Genomic DNA, 14,435 nt, shown 5'->3' with positions numbered 1-14,435 from the left:
TCAAGAGAGCCAAAACCTTGAATACTTTGCTGCATTTTTAGACATTATAGAATTCAAAGGAAGCATTGTAGGTGATTAGCAAGCCCTTTTTTGTTAGATAATGCTTCATCTGCAGAAAAGTTCTGGGGGTTTTTTTGTAGTCAAAGAAATTGTTATGGTCTGTTAATTCCATAACTTTCAGTATATTAGTATGCTAGAAAAATATATTGTACTTTTTACTGCAGATGGGTCTGCAAGGGAGCTTGTAATGCTTTATGCCTCTGAAAAAGCCATTCTGCTGCTCATGTAGTTCTTGCTTTCAGTCTATACATAGTTTCCAGTGGAAGATGAAAGCTTATTTTCCCTTTGATTGTGGCTTTCAGTTTATAAGGGTTTTGCTTGTGGTTGTTTTTGTCTGGTAGTGCTTTTAATCCCTCCTGATTTGTCTTTGCAGCCTGTATGTTCATTCGTCAGTGGCCCAGTGGAGGAAATGTGTTCATGCCATTAAACTTAAAGATTCTATTCTCAGTATTGTGTAAGTCCTGAAAGAATGTCATGTAAATCATAAAGAATTTCTGTTAAAATACTTTCCAAAGTAGTTTTATATTTCCTTCTCAGATATTGGGAATGTCAGTTGCCATGACTGCCTGCATGTTCTTTGAGGGACAGTGGAAAAACATTTGGGAAGTTAGGAAAATAAAAGGAGTCTTGTACCTCTTGGAGATACATAGCCCAAATGATGAGCTGTAGCTATGCAAAGCAGTTACATGTTGCTATATTTGCAGTTTTCTTCAGGCACTGTAGCCAGCTATTCATTAATTTCAAGCTCTCTGAACTGAATTTTGACCCCTTGTTACATCCCTTCTCTTGAGCTATATTGTAGAAATCAAAACACTAGGGCTAATGTGACTGTAAAAAATATGCTGTAACATTTAAACCTGCCTTCTGAGCAGAGCAGTCTGACAGAGAGTGCTGTTGTGCCTCCTTTTTCCCCAGACACGTCAAAGGAATAGTCTTGGTTGCACTGGCAGATGGGACGCTCGCCATCTTTCACCGGGGAGTTGGTAAGGATTCTGTTACACCTGGAAACCAGGGAATTTTTAATTGTAGTCAGGGAAGAAATGTGCCATCCACAAGTAATGTTTTGATAATGTATTCCCCTTTGGCCTTTTTTTGGGTTGTCACGAGAAATATTTGTTGTTATTTCAGTTGCAGATTCAAGTACCATTTTTGCACTGTTCTGGTGCATTCATGGAATATTTTCTTACTCTGAAATGGAGAATGGGATAGATCTGAGCTAAATAGGAAAAAACTATGTGAAAGTCCACTCTGATCATCATTTCTCTTGCTTTTTCATCATACTCAATAGTCATGCCTTCTGTTTTGTTAGTGTTAAAAATTATCTCTGGGCAAGTCCTTCAGTGAGAATTTTGTAAGCATCCCTTCAGAATTTCTGCCCAAACTGCTCCTGAACCAGCTCCATTCTTCAGCCTCCAGAAATAGGACCTGGAGGGGAAGGTCTTACTATGAGCAACTGGAACTTATCTGTTAGCTTGTTTTTCCACAGCCTCTCTATTAATTTCATCTTTCCCTTGTGATGTTTAAATCCCTGTGCTCAGCATTTAAAAGGATTAAAAAGGTTTCACAACACTAATGCCAATACTGGAAAAGATGCATCTGGGATGAATTTGTTTTTAGTGGTTTTGTTTTGTTGGTTTTTCTTAAAACTCACTGTAGTGGCTTACAATCCCTAAGCCTCTCTAGTGAATGTCGTTGATGATCTGTGGCCTTAGCTCAGTCTAGAGAAGAATTTTACTTGGTGTTGAATGGCCAAATTTAGTATGCTTTTAGTAGATTTTGGGTGCCTTTTCTAAGATCTTGCAGCATATTTTAAAAAAATCTGCACTGGTCAACACTTGATGTTCAGCCAAGCAGCAGGTGCCTGGTGCTCTGTGGGAAGCTGTTTGTTTTCACAGGTACTGGTCCTAGTCAAGCAGACATGTAGCACTGGGTAACCTGCTGATTTAAAAATATTTTGCTGGGTATTTAACCTGAATCATCATACAACTTTATTTTTTTTAAAAAGTAGCATTTGGGATGTTAGTGGCTGGATTTTTAATGAGGAGCCTAGCCATAAACTTGTATTGACTTACCCAGATTATTACAATGCTTTAAAAAAATTAGACATTTAAGATAGTTGCTTGTACTTCTAAATTCTCCCTAAACTAAATACAGGTTCCTATGAGTTTTTCTTTTTGTTTTCCTCCTGTTTTTGCAGATGGTCAGTGGGATTTGACAAACTATCACCTCTTGGACCTGGGCCGGCCGCACCACTCGATCCGGTGCATGACAGTGGTACATGACAAGGTCTGGTGTGGCTACAGGAACAAAATCTATGTTGTTCAACCAAAAGCCATGAAAATAGAAGTAAGTTCAAATGGTGATTAAAATAGTTAAATGTTATGTTTTAATGCTGCAGCTCAGACTCCAGAGTAACTCCAGAAACATCTGTTTTCATCAGTATAGAAACAGGCAACCAAGAAAATTTGTTTTAAGAAATAGTATTACATTTTTTTAAGGTGTTTTCATTGTTTTGGAAGACTTAAAAGCCATGAGACAGTTCTCACTTATTGAAACCAGTTTTTGGGAGGTTTAGTTCTCCACTTTTAGCTGGCCAGAAACTGGAAAGTGTTCTTGTGCAAAGCTTGTAAGGCCAGCTCCCAGCTTATTCTGTGTGTGCTTCATTTTGTTCTCCACCCGCCTGTAAACTTCTCTGTAATCTGTCTTTGCACACTTCAGCGGTTTGTAAGTGTTAATTTGGAATTGTACTCTCCCTCCAGTTAGAGAAGAGTTTATCCAAGGTGTGTGAGCTGGTGTTTTATCTGCAGTGTTTAATCTGTCATCTCAAGGGCAGAAAGTGGCTGAGGTTTCTGCAAGCCTTGAGCAATATTAGTGTTTCAGCTCCTGCTAATTGGCCTGAGACATGGGCCAGGCCTTTGAGGGTGACTGCTCAGCTCTTCTGAAAATATCACCCAATAATAACCTGTTTTTGTGAAGAAGTCTATAAATATATGGGAAAACTGAAATGAAGTTCGTATAAAAGCGAAATGGATTGTTTTGCTGGTGGATAATGTGTATTTTGCACAGATGGGTTTGTTTGTGAGAGTCGGTCATGACAGAACAAGGAAGAAAGACACCTTTTGGGCACAGGTACCTTGTGCTGTGGCAGCAGGATCTCAGACTAAAAAGGCTCCAGCTTCTCCCTTCTGTCAAGGGAGACAGAAGCTGGAGCAGGCTGGGATGAGATGTGTAAATGAAGACAGAGTAAGAAGTTACAGCGTTGAGATCACACTTAGGGAAGGGAATTAGCAATTTTAGAGCATCACGTGGTATTTGAAACGGAGCTAAACGCTGTCTGTGATCTTGCAGATCAGAGGGTCGTGCTTGACCTAAAATTGCCAGTCCCGACTGTGTGAGAGTAACAGAGAAACCTTTCCTTCTTTTCCCTTTGTTTCACCTTCTGATTTGAACCCCAATGTTTCATAGAAGTCCTTTGATGCCCACCCAAGGAGGGAGAGCCAAGTGAGGCAGCTGGCGTGGGTGGGGGACGGGGTGTGGGTGTCCATCCGCCTGGACTCCACCCTGCGCCTCTACCACGCGCACACCTACCAGCACCTGCAGGATGTGGACATTGAGCCCTATGTAAGCAAAATGCTCGGTAAGTTGCCAGGGAGAACTGGTGTGTTCTTGCTGTCTGCAGCTTCCTTTTCCTGCTGGGGATCAGGCAGTTCTCACTGCACGTTTGGGGTAAGGGTGGGTGGAAAGGCCGGTTAAAATCAGTTTGTGCAGACTTGAATCTGGAAGTAGAAGCCTAAGTCAGTCTGTCAAGCATGATGAGGATGATGGGTCATCTGTTACAGTCATCTGTTACAGTCTGTTGACTTTACCTGATGTGTAAAGTGTCCTTAAAAACTCAGAACTAATGAGGAAAATGATGGTTGGGTTGGGCAGGCACCAATAGAGACACTACAATCTTTCTCGTTTTCTGTACTGATACATTTTTTTATAGCTAAAAATGGGAGGAATCCATTACCTGCCTGGAAAAATTGCTTCTTTTTTCAACCTCTCTTCTCCCCCCCCCCACAAATTTTTATTGCTATTGAATCTAATAAGCTTTCTGATTTTTTTCATTAGTATCTGTATAAGAGCAGTTTGACTACCTACATTGCACAACAAATACAGGCAATTAGGCCCTGGAAAATCCTTCACAAGTCACTGCTGTGCATTGCACATGGCTTGTCAGCCCTCTGCTCCCCTCATCATGCTAATGGATGAGAAATTAATTTTAATGGATGTCAGACCAAGCCACTGTCTTAGATCTGTAAACTCACTTTTTTTGTTTGTTTTAAAAGCTGATAAGCCCCGAAAGATTTTACTGTGCTGCATTGAGGAGCTGTTAACACCTTTTTTGCTTTCTCATAGCTAATGTTAGATTCTTGCAGTAAGGTTCTCAATTTACTTACAGTGTTGTAGCCTTCTAGGTTATCTTTACAACTTAAATGTGCTCCTCTACTTTGTTTCTGCCTGAAGTGGGAGGGAATTACTTGTCTGTGTGATTTGGGAGTTGGATTTAAGAGTCTGTTGTAGAACTAAAATTGTTCTTGCTTATAATTTTTGATGAAAAGCATCTTTTGTTTTTAGGTACTGGTAAACTGGGATTCTCATTTGTGAGAATCACAGCACTTATGGTGTCTTGTAATCGTTTATGGGTAGGAACAGGAAATGGTGTCATCATCTCCATTCCATTAACAGAAAGTAAGTAAAATATCAATGAATAGCACTGTGCAATATGCTGTAGACACACAAAAAAAAGTGTTAAACACCATTTAGATGCTTGCTAATGGATGGAAAGCTTCACTGCCAGGTCTGACTCTTTCAGGTTTGTAACAGATCAGGCCTGTGTGATGTTTAGCACCTAAATCTGTGCATGTGGTTACAATTCCTCTGAGAAAATAACACGTCTCCAGAATCTCCTGTACTGCAGTTTGAGTAGAGTTGGCTTGAATCAAAGGGACACTTTGAAGCCTTAGAGGTGTTCTGAGCATTAGCAGCATTGACAGATGTTTATTGCTTAGAAGAGACATCATTACTTTTCTAATTAATGTTATTTTTGATTGCCATATGATCACAAAGTAGATTTTTCTTTGATTTGAGCAAGTTGGTGTTGTTGCTAATACAATTTGATTGGCTTTATTTCTGGAGAATTCATACAGTGTGGGTATAAAGGACTGGATCAGGAGTAGCACAGACTGCTTTAAAGGACACATTCAGAGTTACAGAAGCTGTAAACACATTCTTCAAACAGGGCACTAACATCTAGGTCAAATTCCAGTCATGTAAATCCAGGTATTTTCTTAATAACAGATCCCAGACTCTTGTCATAGGCTGAAACTACTTAAGGGCAGTTGAATCTCAGGAGAAAAGAACAGCTCAAGGGCAAACCAAATCTTAAATAGGTAAAGCTTGGGAAGAAGCTCTGTGTAAATTGATTGCATTTAAAGAACAAAAAGAAGCCTCAACACTTGTGCCTGAGACTAATGTTATAACAGGTGAACAGAAGTTTCAGAAAATAAAATGCTGACCTTTGATAGTCCTAGTTGTACTGTTGCTACCTAGAAAATAGTGCAGTCTGATAGGTGAAGTTTTAGGATGATGTAATAGTGAAAACTCTTCATGTATTACCTGCTTTGTTGAACAGCACACACATGCATTGTTTCTCATATTGTTCCATTGCATTGTCCATCCATTCAGTAAATGTCTTTTTTTTTTTTTACCTTGCATGAATGTACTAAGGAAGGACAGACTTCCTGTCATGGATTTTGAAACACTTTAAATCATGCTTTCAAAAATTATAGCTCTTAATTTGTGTCAAGCTTAATTTAATGTTTCCAGAGGAGTTTGTTTTAAACCAGGAGTGAACATGAAGAAATCCCTATTAAAGCTGTTTGGTTTCATTTCAGTTCTGTTGACTGGTTGTGGGTCAGAGCAGCCTTTTGGGGGTAGCAGGGTTGAGAATCCTGGTGAGGAATATTAATGAATTTAAAAGCAGTCACATCCTTGCATGAGCAGTGGCATCTCTCAGTCCCCTGGGTCTCAGTAGCAGGGCAGCAGATGATGTTCCAAAAGGGTACTTGAAAACATGAGTTGTTCTATATTATTCTGGAGCCTCCTGCCAAGGAAAGAGAGAAAGGGGAAACGTTGCTAATCAATATTAAACTTTAAAAACACGTGACAGTGGCAGTGCTTTTGTGGTCCAGTTTGTTCTGAAACTTCTATAACAAGATGCTGTTCTTTGTGACTTTTGATTGAATCTTCTGTAATTAAATATCTATTGGTTTTTTTTAGGAGCTAAAATTTTAAGCTCTACCTTATCAAAAACCAAAATATGAGTGGTGGGTTCTCATTAATCCTTCTCCTCTACTGTCATACCTATCCATTTCCCCTTTCCTCCTTTCTCACTAGCTGTAATCCTCCACCAGGGACGTTTACTGGGGCTGCGGGGTAAGTGCAGATCCTGAACCAAAACCTATTTTCAGGCTTCTAATAGCCACTTTGAGGCTGTTTCCCACTCCTTATAGATTTACCCTTTGTATGTTCCTAAATGTTTTTCCACTTGCAGTTACTGCATTGCAGCAGTTTTATGTTTGCTAAATGGCCACCAATCTGCTCAGCAGTTTAGCATATCATCCTGTGTTGCAGCTGAACTCTCACATACAGACTTTGTTTTTCTTCCAGCCAATGTGATACCACATCTTGTAACTTTGTCATTAATCCACATCATTTGCTGTCTTGTTACAAATCACTGTTTCTTTCACTACTTTGATAGTCTTTGGAATGGAGATGGCTTGTATGTCTAGCATGAGTACTTCTCTGGTTTAATGTATTTTAAAACTTCTCAGTAAAATCTAGATGTAGAATGATAATAGGGTAGCTCCTTCATGCCCACAGGTGGCTATTTCTAGAGAATTTTTGCTGGCAAGGGGATACCTTATGATTAGTTGGAATGAAACTGTCTTTAATTACATGTTTAAGTACATGGAATTTGCTCATACTGAAACACATTAGAGGTACTTATTTTCTATGAAAGATACAGTCCTGTCACAAATTATTTTTTCCCAAAAGTAGGATATTGAAATCTGGTGTTTATGCTAGACTAATAAGAATCCTGCTCCATTTTCTGATGTACTTAAAATAACGAAGCATGCAATCTTTTTCTTTCCAGCTCTGTCTTGAATTGGCATTGCTGCCCTCCTGTTTCATTTTTATCTAAGTTGGCTTTAGCTTTTAGATGGTACCATAAGGTTTCTTAACAAATAACCACTTCAGCAATTTGTATTTTGAAGCAGAAAACAACTCCTCTTCTTTTACAGCCAATAAAGCAGCAGCAGGCTCTGGAAACCGTCCGGGGAGTGTGATCCGTGTCTATGGAGATGAGAACAGTGACAAAGTGACTCCAGGGACATTCATTCCCTACTGTTCCATGGCACACGCACAGCTCTGCTTCCACGGCCACCGGGATGCTGTGAAATTCTTTGTTGCAGTACCAGGTGAGGTTTTGTTACCATCTTTGAAAGGGGTTGTTTGGTTTGGTTTGGTTTGGTTGGTTGTGGTGTGTTTTTTCGTGCATTCACTTAGTTAAACACAGTGTTTTTAGGCAAAGATAGCAAGGGTATGAATTCATACTTTCAGAAACAATGTATTGTATTTTAATTACAAGACCTGTCTGATTGCTAAGTGCAACCCTGCTTAATGGGAGGAAAAGGGCTTGGTCACAAACAAGGACTTTGCTTCCTTCTGTGAAAAAGGTGCTGTGCTAAGTGAGCACTTGCCTGTTAAGAAGGCACTCAACTGCTTTAGGCAATCCAGTGACCAAGCACAGATGGTTTTACTCTGAGATAAGGCATAAAAATGCGTTCTGTTTTTCACCCAGGTCAGGTTGTTTGCCCTCAGAGTAGTGGTGGAACAGAGCTAACAGCTGATAAACAAGCCCAAGAGTCCTTCAACCAGAGTCCCTTAAAATCAATGTTGGTGATAAGCGGTGGAGAAGGATACATTGACTTCAGAATGGGTAAGAAATCTGAGCTTTAAATGAGTCATACTTCATACTGAAAGGTTATTAACCACATCATAACTGCTGCTGTAATTGCAATGAGTGCATTTGTGTGGTCAGTATATACAGTCTTTACTATACACTGCAGGGATAGAAGTATTTTTATTCTGACACACACCTTCAGCTTCTCCTCCTCCTCCCAATAAACCATGACCTTTGGGGTGACTGTAAGAAGGTTTATTTGAAACTCTGCTTTGGAGTCATGTGCCACCTTCCTGTTTATGCTTTCAGTCTTTCTTTAGCAGGTTAATCTTCTGTCTCAAACTGCTGGAAAACATGTCCTTAGTTACTTAAATATGCAGACTGACTGGAAAACAAGTCGTGTTAAGTGAAGAATGCTCAGTGTAAAATTTACTCAAGGAAGGGATAAAGTAGATCTCTTATCTCTGCATGCCCGTCTTATTTATTCATTGCTTTTCTTGGATAGCACTTTTGCATGATCTAGCCCACAAAAGAGTTCTTGTGTAAACATTCTTTTTTTTTAAATTGAACTCTTTGTGGAAATAAAGTGAAAGCTGTTGTGATTCTGTGCTTAGAATCTGCAGCTGGAGGCCTTGACAAAAAGTGCATAGAAAGGTGTCACAACTCTTAGGCCTGCTTTTGACCTTTTGCCTGAATCTGTCTGCAGTCTTTCAAAACCAACCAAACAGCAAAACAACCCACAAAAACCACTACAAAGGAAAACCCAGGAGGGCCATCCCAAATCCTGTCATCCCACTAATCGGTGCCAAGCAGGTTCCTGGGGTGCCCCTGTTGGATTTCTGTGGGAGGCAGGGCTTGAGGCAGTTCTGTGCCACCCTGCAGTGAGGGCTCAAGTGCTGAGCTCCAGGGCAGCTGGAACAGCCACATTGCAAATGCTCATTTTGCTGTCCCTGTGGCATGATGCAAAGCTAGGAGCTGAGTGTCAGGGCTGCATTAGCCCAGCCAATGCCACATGAGCCCAGCAAACTGGTCAAGAGCAGTTTGGGGCTACTCTGTTTAGACTGCTCAGCCCTCCAAAGGAGTCTAACCAGAACACCAGCCAAAATTTGATCTGGCACCTTCCTGAAGGTGTAGGTCAGTTCCTGTTTCCTCTGATTAAAGTGACCTTCTCCTTGGATTGATGGTTCTGGCTGTCCACGTGCAGTTCAGTGTCACCTTTGGTCCCAGTCAGCTCCTGTCATCCAGAGTTCAGGTGCAGCTACAAAACTGCCCTTCTTTTTGAAGAGCAGTAATGGAGAATATGTTCAAGGTTGTCTTTGCCACTGTGGGCAGAGTTGTGGGAAGCTGGAATAACTGGAACAGGAGGAAAGAGTGGGAAAGGTTGATCATAGACGTGAATGTTGTGTTGTCTCACTTGTGCTTAATTACAGCTCTTGCTCCAGAGCATTTATATGTTTGTGTTTGTCCCAGAACACTTTCTAGTGGCAAAACCATCTCTGTGTCTGCCTGGTAGTTTGCAGATTTAGGAGGTCTCTCTACCTTAAAGAGTTATAAGTAATGAAACATGTAGAACATGGATACTTATGAAACTACCATTATTTTTTGGTCTAGAACTGAAGAACATGGCCAGCAGAACGCTGGGCTCTGAGATAATTATGCAACACACTCTGTTTACATTCACAGACTTTAATATGTTTTTATATCAGCATATGGCAACTTCTGCCTTTTTAGTGTTTTGCTTGTCTTGCTGCATGTGGTGTTGACGCTCTTCTGATTATTGGCTGCCTCATTCAAAGCTGTTTTTTTCCAGGTGATGAAGGAGGAGAATCTGAACTCCTGGGAGAAGCTCTACCACTTGAACCTTCTGTAGCCAAAGCTGAGAGGAGTCACTTGATAGTGTGGCAAGTCATGTGTGGCAGTGAGTGAGCCTGCAGGATGCAGTTGGAGACCTTAAAAACAGGGAAAAAAAAAAAAAAGCTTCTGCATGTTTTTTTATTTTGTGAACCTGTTTCACTACATGATGTTGAAGCATTTCTTTGCTGTTTAACTTTATATTGCAAACCTGTCATACCTTTACCTATACAGGAATTAGCTTGTGCTGTTTTACTGCACCCGTGTTACATGGAACAGTGTGAGGAAATCAGATGTTTCTCCAGCTGGTGTGCACACCACAGTGAGCAGCTGAGACAGTTTTACTGTACCACAGCAATCTAATGTGTTCACTTCTTTGGTAGTCTCACTTGAGTTCAGCTTTGTTCCAACTGAGCTTCATTTCACCGTATAATGCATTGGGTAAAACAGCAAAGTTATTCCCAGAGTATGAAAAAAATGGACAAATTAGGAGATGGATTATTAAGACTCATCCAAATACTCAGTGAGGGCTAAAGCAAACTGTGTATTTCAGCTTTTGTTTTCAAACCTAGAAGATCTTGCTCATATAGTGTACACGGTTTAATTTGTTACATTCATCAGAATTTGGGGGGGGAAAGGAGGCTGTATAGGAATTAAAATGAAAATATTTAAATAAAATCGTATTTTCACTATTGAACCTTAAAGTTTGAGAACTGCTGCCCTCAGTAATGAGCAATTTTGAGCATAATGTTTTTCCATCTCCCTGATATGGAACAACTGTTTCCAAAGGGTATTCTTAGGTTGATTTAAATTGGAAAATAACTGTAAAATTCTCAAACAGGGGATATGTTTTGTTCTTTTCTTGTCTTAACTCCTTATGTCCTAAGCACTAGAATGATCTTCTCTGCCTAGTTGGTCAAACTCATGAGGCACTACATGTGTGAAGGTTGGAGACCTCAATTAGAGCATGAGAAAAGACTGAGAGTGTACAGAAGAAACCCCACATTCTGCCCAAGTGCGATCGTAAGGAACTGTAGTGCCAGATCATTAGGTACCAAATGTATTGTTTTGTAGCTCCATACCCCAATTTAGTAAAAAAAGTAAATAATTTAGCAGCAATATTATCAGGTAACACAAAGATAGAGAAAATTACTGAAAGTCAGGAGACTCTAATATTAGGCTGACATTCTGTCTACTCACCATCTATTTTTTTAACCATAAATGTGAGTTCAAGACTGTCTTCCTTTTAAATTGAAATTTCTGCATTAGTATCAGACCTAAGTTAAACATTTCATGATTTCTGTGCTTCAGAAAGTTTAAAAACCCAGATTTGTTTTTTCATTTAGTCTCTGGAAAGTAAAAGTTTTGAGGGGTTTTAATAAACATCCAGCATTTACCCCCAAAAGACTGGAGCTGTTCAGATTAGTAGAGAAATATAGTAACCTGATTATGTGAGAGAACTGAACAGTTTCAGAGGAGTAAATATAGAAACACTTTTTTAAAACTGCCTAAACATTTTTATGCAATAGGAGCAGTTCTGGTCTATCAGGCAAACATGTGTTTATATATTTTCTTAATTTTTTAAATGAACACATTTAGCTGAGGTCTATTGTGTAAATATATATTTAGGCAGCTTTTTCAAATGCATATCATAGCTGATAAACCAGAAAATCTCCATTCAGGTCTACTGGTTAGATTTATATGTATAAATACTTTTTAAGCGACATATTTTGTACACAGCTGTTCCTCTCGTAAATATGTATTTAGGACATGAACTATGTAGTAAAAATCCTTATTAAAGATGTCTAATATCTTGGTAGTATTTTTCTCTTCAGAATGCCAAAAGTGATGAGAGCATGTTCATAATTTGCTTTCCAAATTCATCTTGAATGTCACTCTTAAAGTACTTCGGCTTAAATACAAAGTCTGGAAGCTTATTAAAAATTATACAAATACCAATTATACAAAAGTAACCTGAGTCAACACTCTTAGACCTATTTTAAACTTACAGGCATGTATGCTGAACATGAAGCACATCTGAATTAACTTATGGGATTGGATGTCTTAAGAAAAATGCTGTCTAAACTTTTACTGTTGTGCAGAATCTTCACTGTGAGTGGTGCAGTTTCATTGCTTTTCCTGCCATTTTCTTGATATTTTTTTTTATTTTTCTCTTTGAAAAACACAATCTCCGAAGTTTTTGACTTGCTGGTTGATTGTCACATTCTCATGTCCTCAGAAAAAAAAGCGCACAATTCTGTTCCTTGGTTCTTGTAGGATTTTGTTGTTCGAGACGAGCTGTTTTCTCTGAGCAGCGTTACTGCTCCAGCTGGAGCACTGCAACCTGGCAAGTGTGTACCTGGTCTTTTGCCAAATGGAGCTGGCCCACTGTGCCATTTTAGTCACCTCAGTGGGCCACCCTTGCAAATCTTTCAGAGAATGATTGATTGTTTCTGTCCAAAAGTGGAAGGGTTTTAAAGCAGACAGTAGTTGAACTGTGTTACCACTATGGGTGTAGATAAAGGCATGTGCACTTCTCTGTATTTCTCATTTAAAAACTGTATCCCCTGTCCTAAGGTACAGTAGATTAACTGGGTCCCTGTTGCCATCACAGTGTGCTGGGCTGTATAAACTCCCCTTAAGGTCACTTGGAAGGGTGAATAAAGCACGCAAACCCCAGGCACTGGGATGACAATACATCCTCAACTCCGTCTCAAGAATGTGTTTATGCATTACACTCGTGATTAAAGCATCATATAAATAGGAGCTAATCTCTTGATAGCTACAGCTTGTTAATAGTTTGGAAACATTTCGAGCACAAAATATGCAGCACATGACTTGCCTGGGTAGGGGTGCTTGCATGGTGAGGGTGAGGCTGCATTGTCCATTCCTTGGGAAGGTCTTCCTGCGCCGGATGGGATCGAGCTGACGGAGCGTAGACACTTTATCATAGGCTGCCTTAGTAACAAACAAATGTTAAATCTGTTTTATTATACTAACTGTTCTAAAGAACGTGTGTCTTTAAAAAATGCTGTGTAACTGAATATTTATTTCCATGTGAGTATTATAAAAGTTACCAAAGGATTAAACCTGACTTAGCACTCAGTAAGTGGCCCTGTTGAGGTGGGGTGTTGTGAAGGCCCTGCTCTGTAAAATGAGACACGGTAAACTCAAATACAGTTCTTCTTTAGGGAAATTAAATGTTCTTTTCTAACAGGGTTATGCCATATTGTAACAACCTATGTTGCACCTCAAAGCATTTTTCTATACACTAAATGTCTCTCCCACCCTCTAACAAGATTAAGTTTCCTTTATTAATTTTGTTGATGCACATTTCTCAATCTTTTAAACATATATTTTAAACATTTTATGGTCTGTAATTTTTGAAAGTTTTGTCTGTTGGACACTTTACGCTGAATTTTACTTGCCTCTGTAATCTGAGATGGATTCTACAGCGTTAAACTTGCTGTCTGTTAAAACTTGAGGCTTCTTTTCTGTGAGCGGAAGAGCTCATATAGCAGTGTAGTTATTTCAGTATTTATTTCTATTATTGAATCCATGGGGTTCAGAATGTAACTTTGTACATGAAATATATATAAATATGTATATGAAACATGCATATGTTGCAGTGTGTTCTTTGTAGTCTCATTAATTTTGCAGAGTTTTGGTGCTATCAGAAGGCACAATATTGGGGATTTTACACTAACACCAAATATTGCCATTATCAATGATGTATTTGAGTCTGTCCAGGACTAGTGTTATCCTGCTCTCTCATACTGGGCCCAAACAAAAGCTGTGAAGAAAAGCTGTGATGTCTGTGCCTCTCTTAAGATACAGATCTGGAGGAGATCTGCTTAAAGTAGCTTGGATGAAATAGATGCTGACACTGAGATTTATTTTTGAAATTGTTTTAGCACAGATTCATCAAATGCTCGCTGGTTACTCCTGCTCAGCAAAGGAGATGATGTGTTTTTAAGGCAGAAGAATGAGGATGTGGTGACTGCAGAAACAGAACACTTGGCCAGGGCCAGGGTTTCGTGTTTTCCCAGCTCACCTGCCCCTTTCTAAGCACATTTGACCCAGCGTGTGTCCTGATCGGTGTTTCAGGAGTGCCCTAAGAGCCCCTGGCTCTTCCCAGGGGTTGGGGGAGCCCCTCTTGGTGCACAGAGACCCTTCCCAGCTGTGCTGGGGATGCAAAGCCCCCCTGCCCTCCCTGTGAGTGTCACTGCAGGTGTTACTGCTGCACTTGGGCACTCGTGAAGGGCCCACATGAAGCTGTTTAAAACCTCCAGAACAAAAAAATTCTTCAGACTTGCATGTGCAAACACTGGAATCATCCATGGATGAGAACCACCAAATGTACTGTTACCACTGTTGTACCAACTTGAAACTTTATTAACCTGGTGCTTAACAAACCCACCATAATTTTTGCTTGGTTAGTGGAGTTTTCCTGCAAGATTTTTGCCTGTCCAAAGCAGATGTCCTGATGCATTTCCCTCTCCTCACAGTGATG

General features: G+C 39.8%; 1 protein-coding gene across 1 annotated transcript in view; it reads left to right on the top strand.

Annotated features, from left to right (window-relative positions):
* The window catches only part of SPAG9 (sperm associated antigen 9), a 61,794-nt gene extending 48,255 nt beyond the window's left edge, over positions 1 to 13,539 (top strand). The window contains exons 22-29 of the mRNA XM_082294213.1: positions 434 to 514; positions 976 to 1,043; positions 2,258 to 2,406; positions 3,526 to 3,697; positions 4,681 to 4,794; positions 7,410 to 7,586; positions 7,970 to 8,107; positions 9,882 to 13,539. Coding sequence (XP_082150339.1) covers positions 434 to 514; positions 976 to 1,043; positions 2,258 to 2,406; positions 3,526 to 3,697; positions 4,681 to 4,794; positions 7,410 to 7,586; positions 7,970 to 8,107; positions 9,882 to 9,997 — 1,015 coding nt within the window. The 3' untranslated portion in view covers positions 9,998 to 13,539. The remainder of the gene's footprint in view (positions 1 to 433; positions 515 to 975; positions 1,044 to 2,257; positions 2,407 to 3,525; positions 3,698 to 4,680; positions 4,795 to 7,409; positions 7,587 to 7,969; positions 8,108 to 9,881) is intronic.
* The last annotated feature ends 896 nt before the right edge of the window (positions 13,540 to 14,435 follow it).

This window comes from Coloeus monedula, assembly GCF_965178545.1.
Source record: "Coloeus monedula genome assembly, chromosome: 19".
In the NCBI taxonomy this organism is placed as follows: Eukaryota; Metazoa; Chordata; class Aves; order Passeriformes; family Corvidae; genus Coloeus; species Coloeus monedula.
The sequence above is the reverse complement of the archived record's forward strand: the minus strand, read 5'-3'. Positions and strand labels throughout refer to the sequence as shown.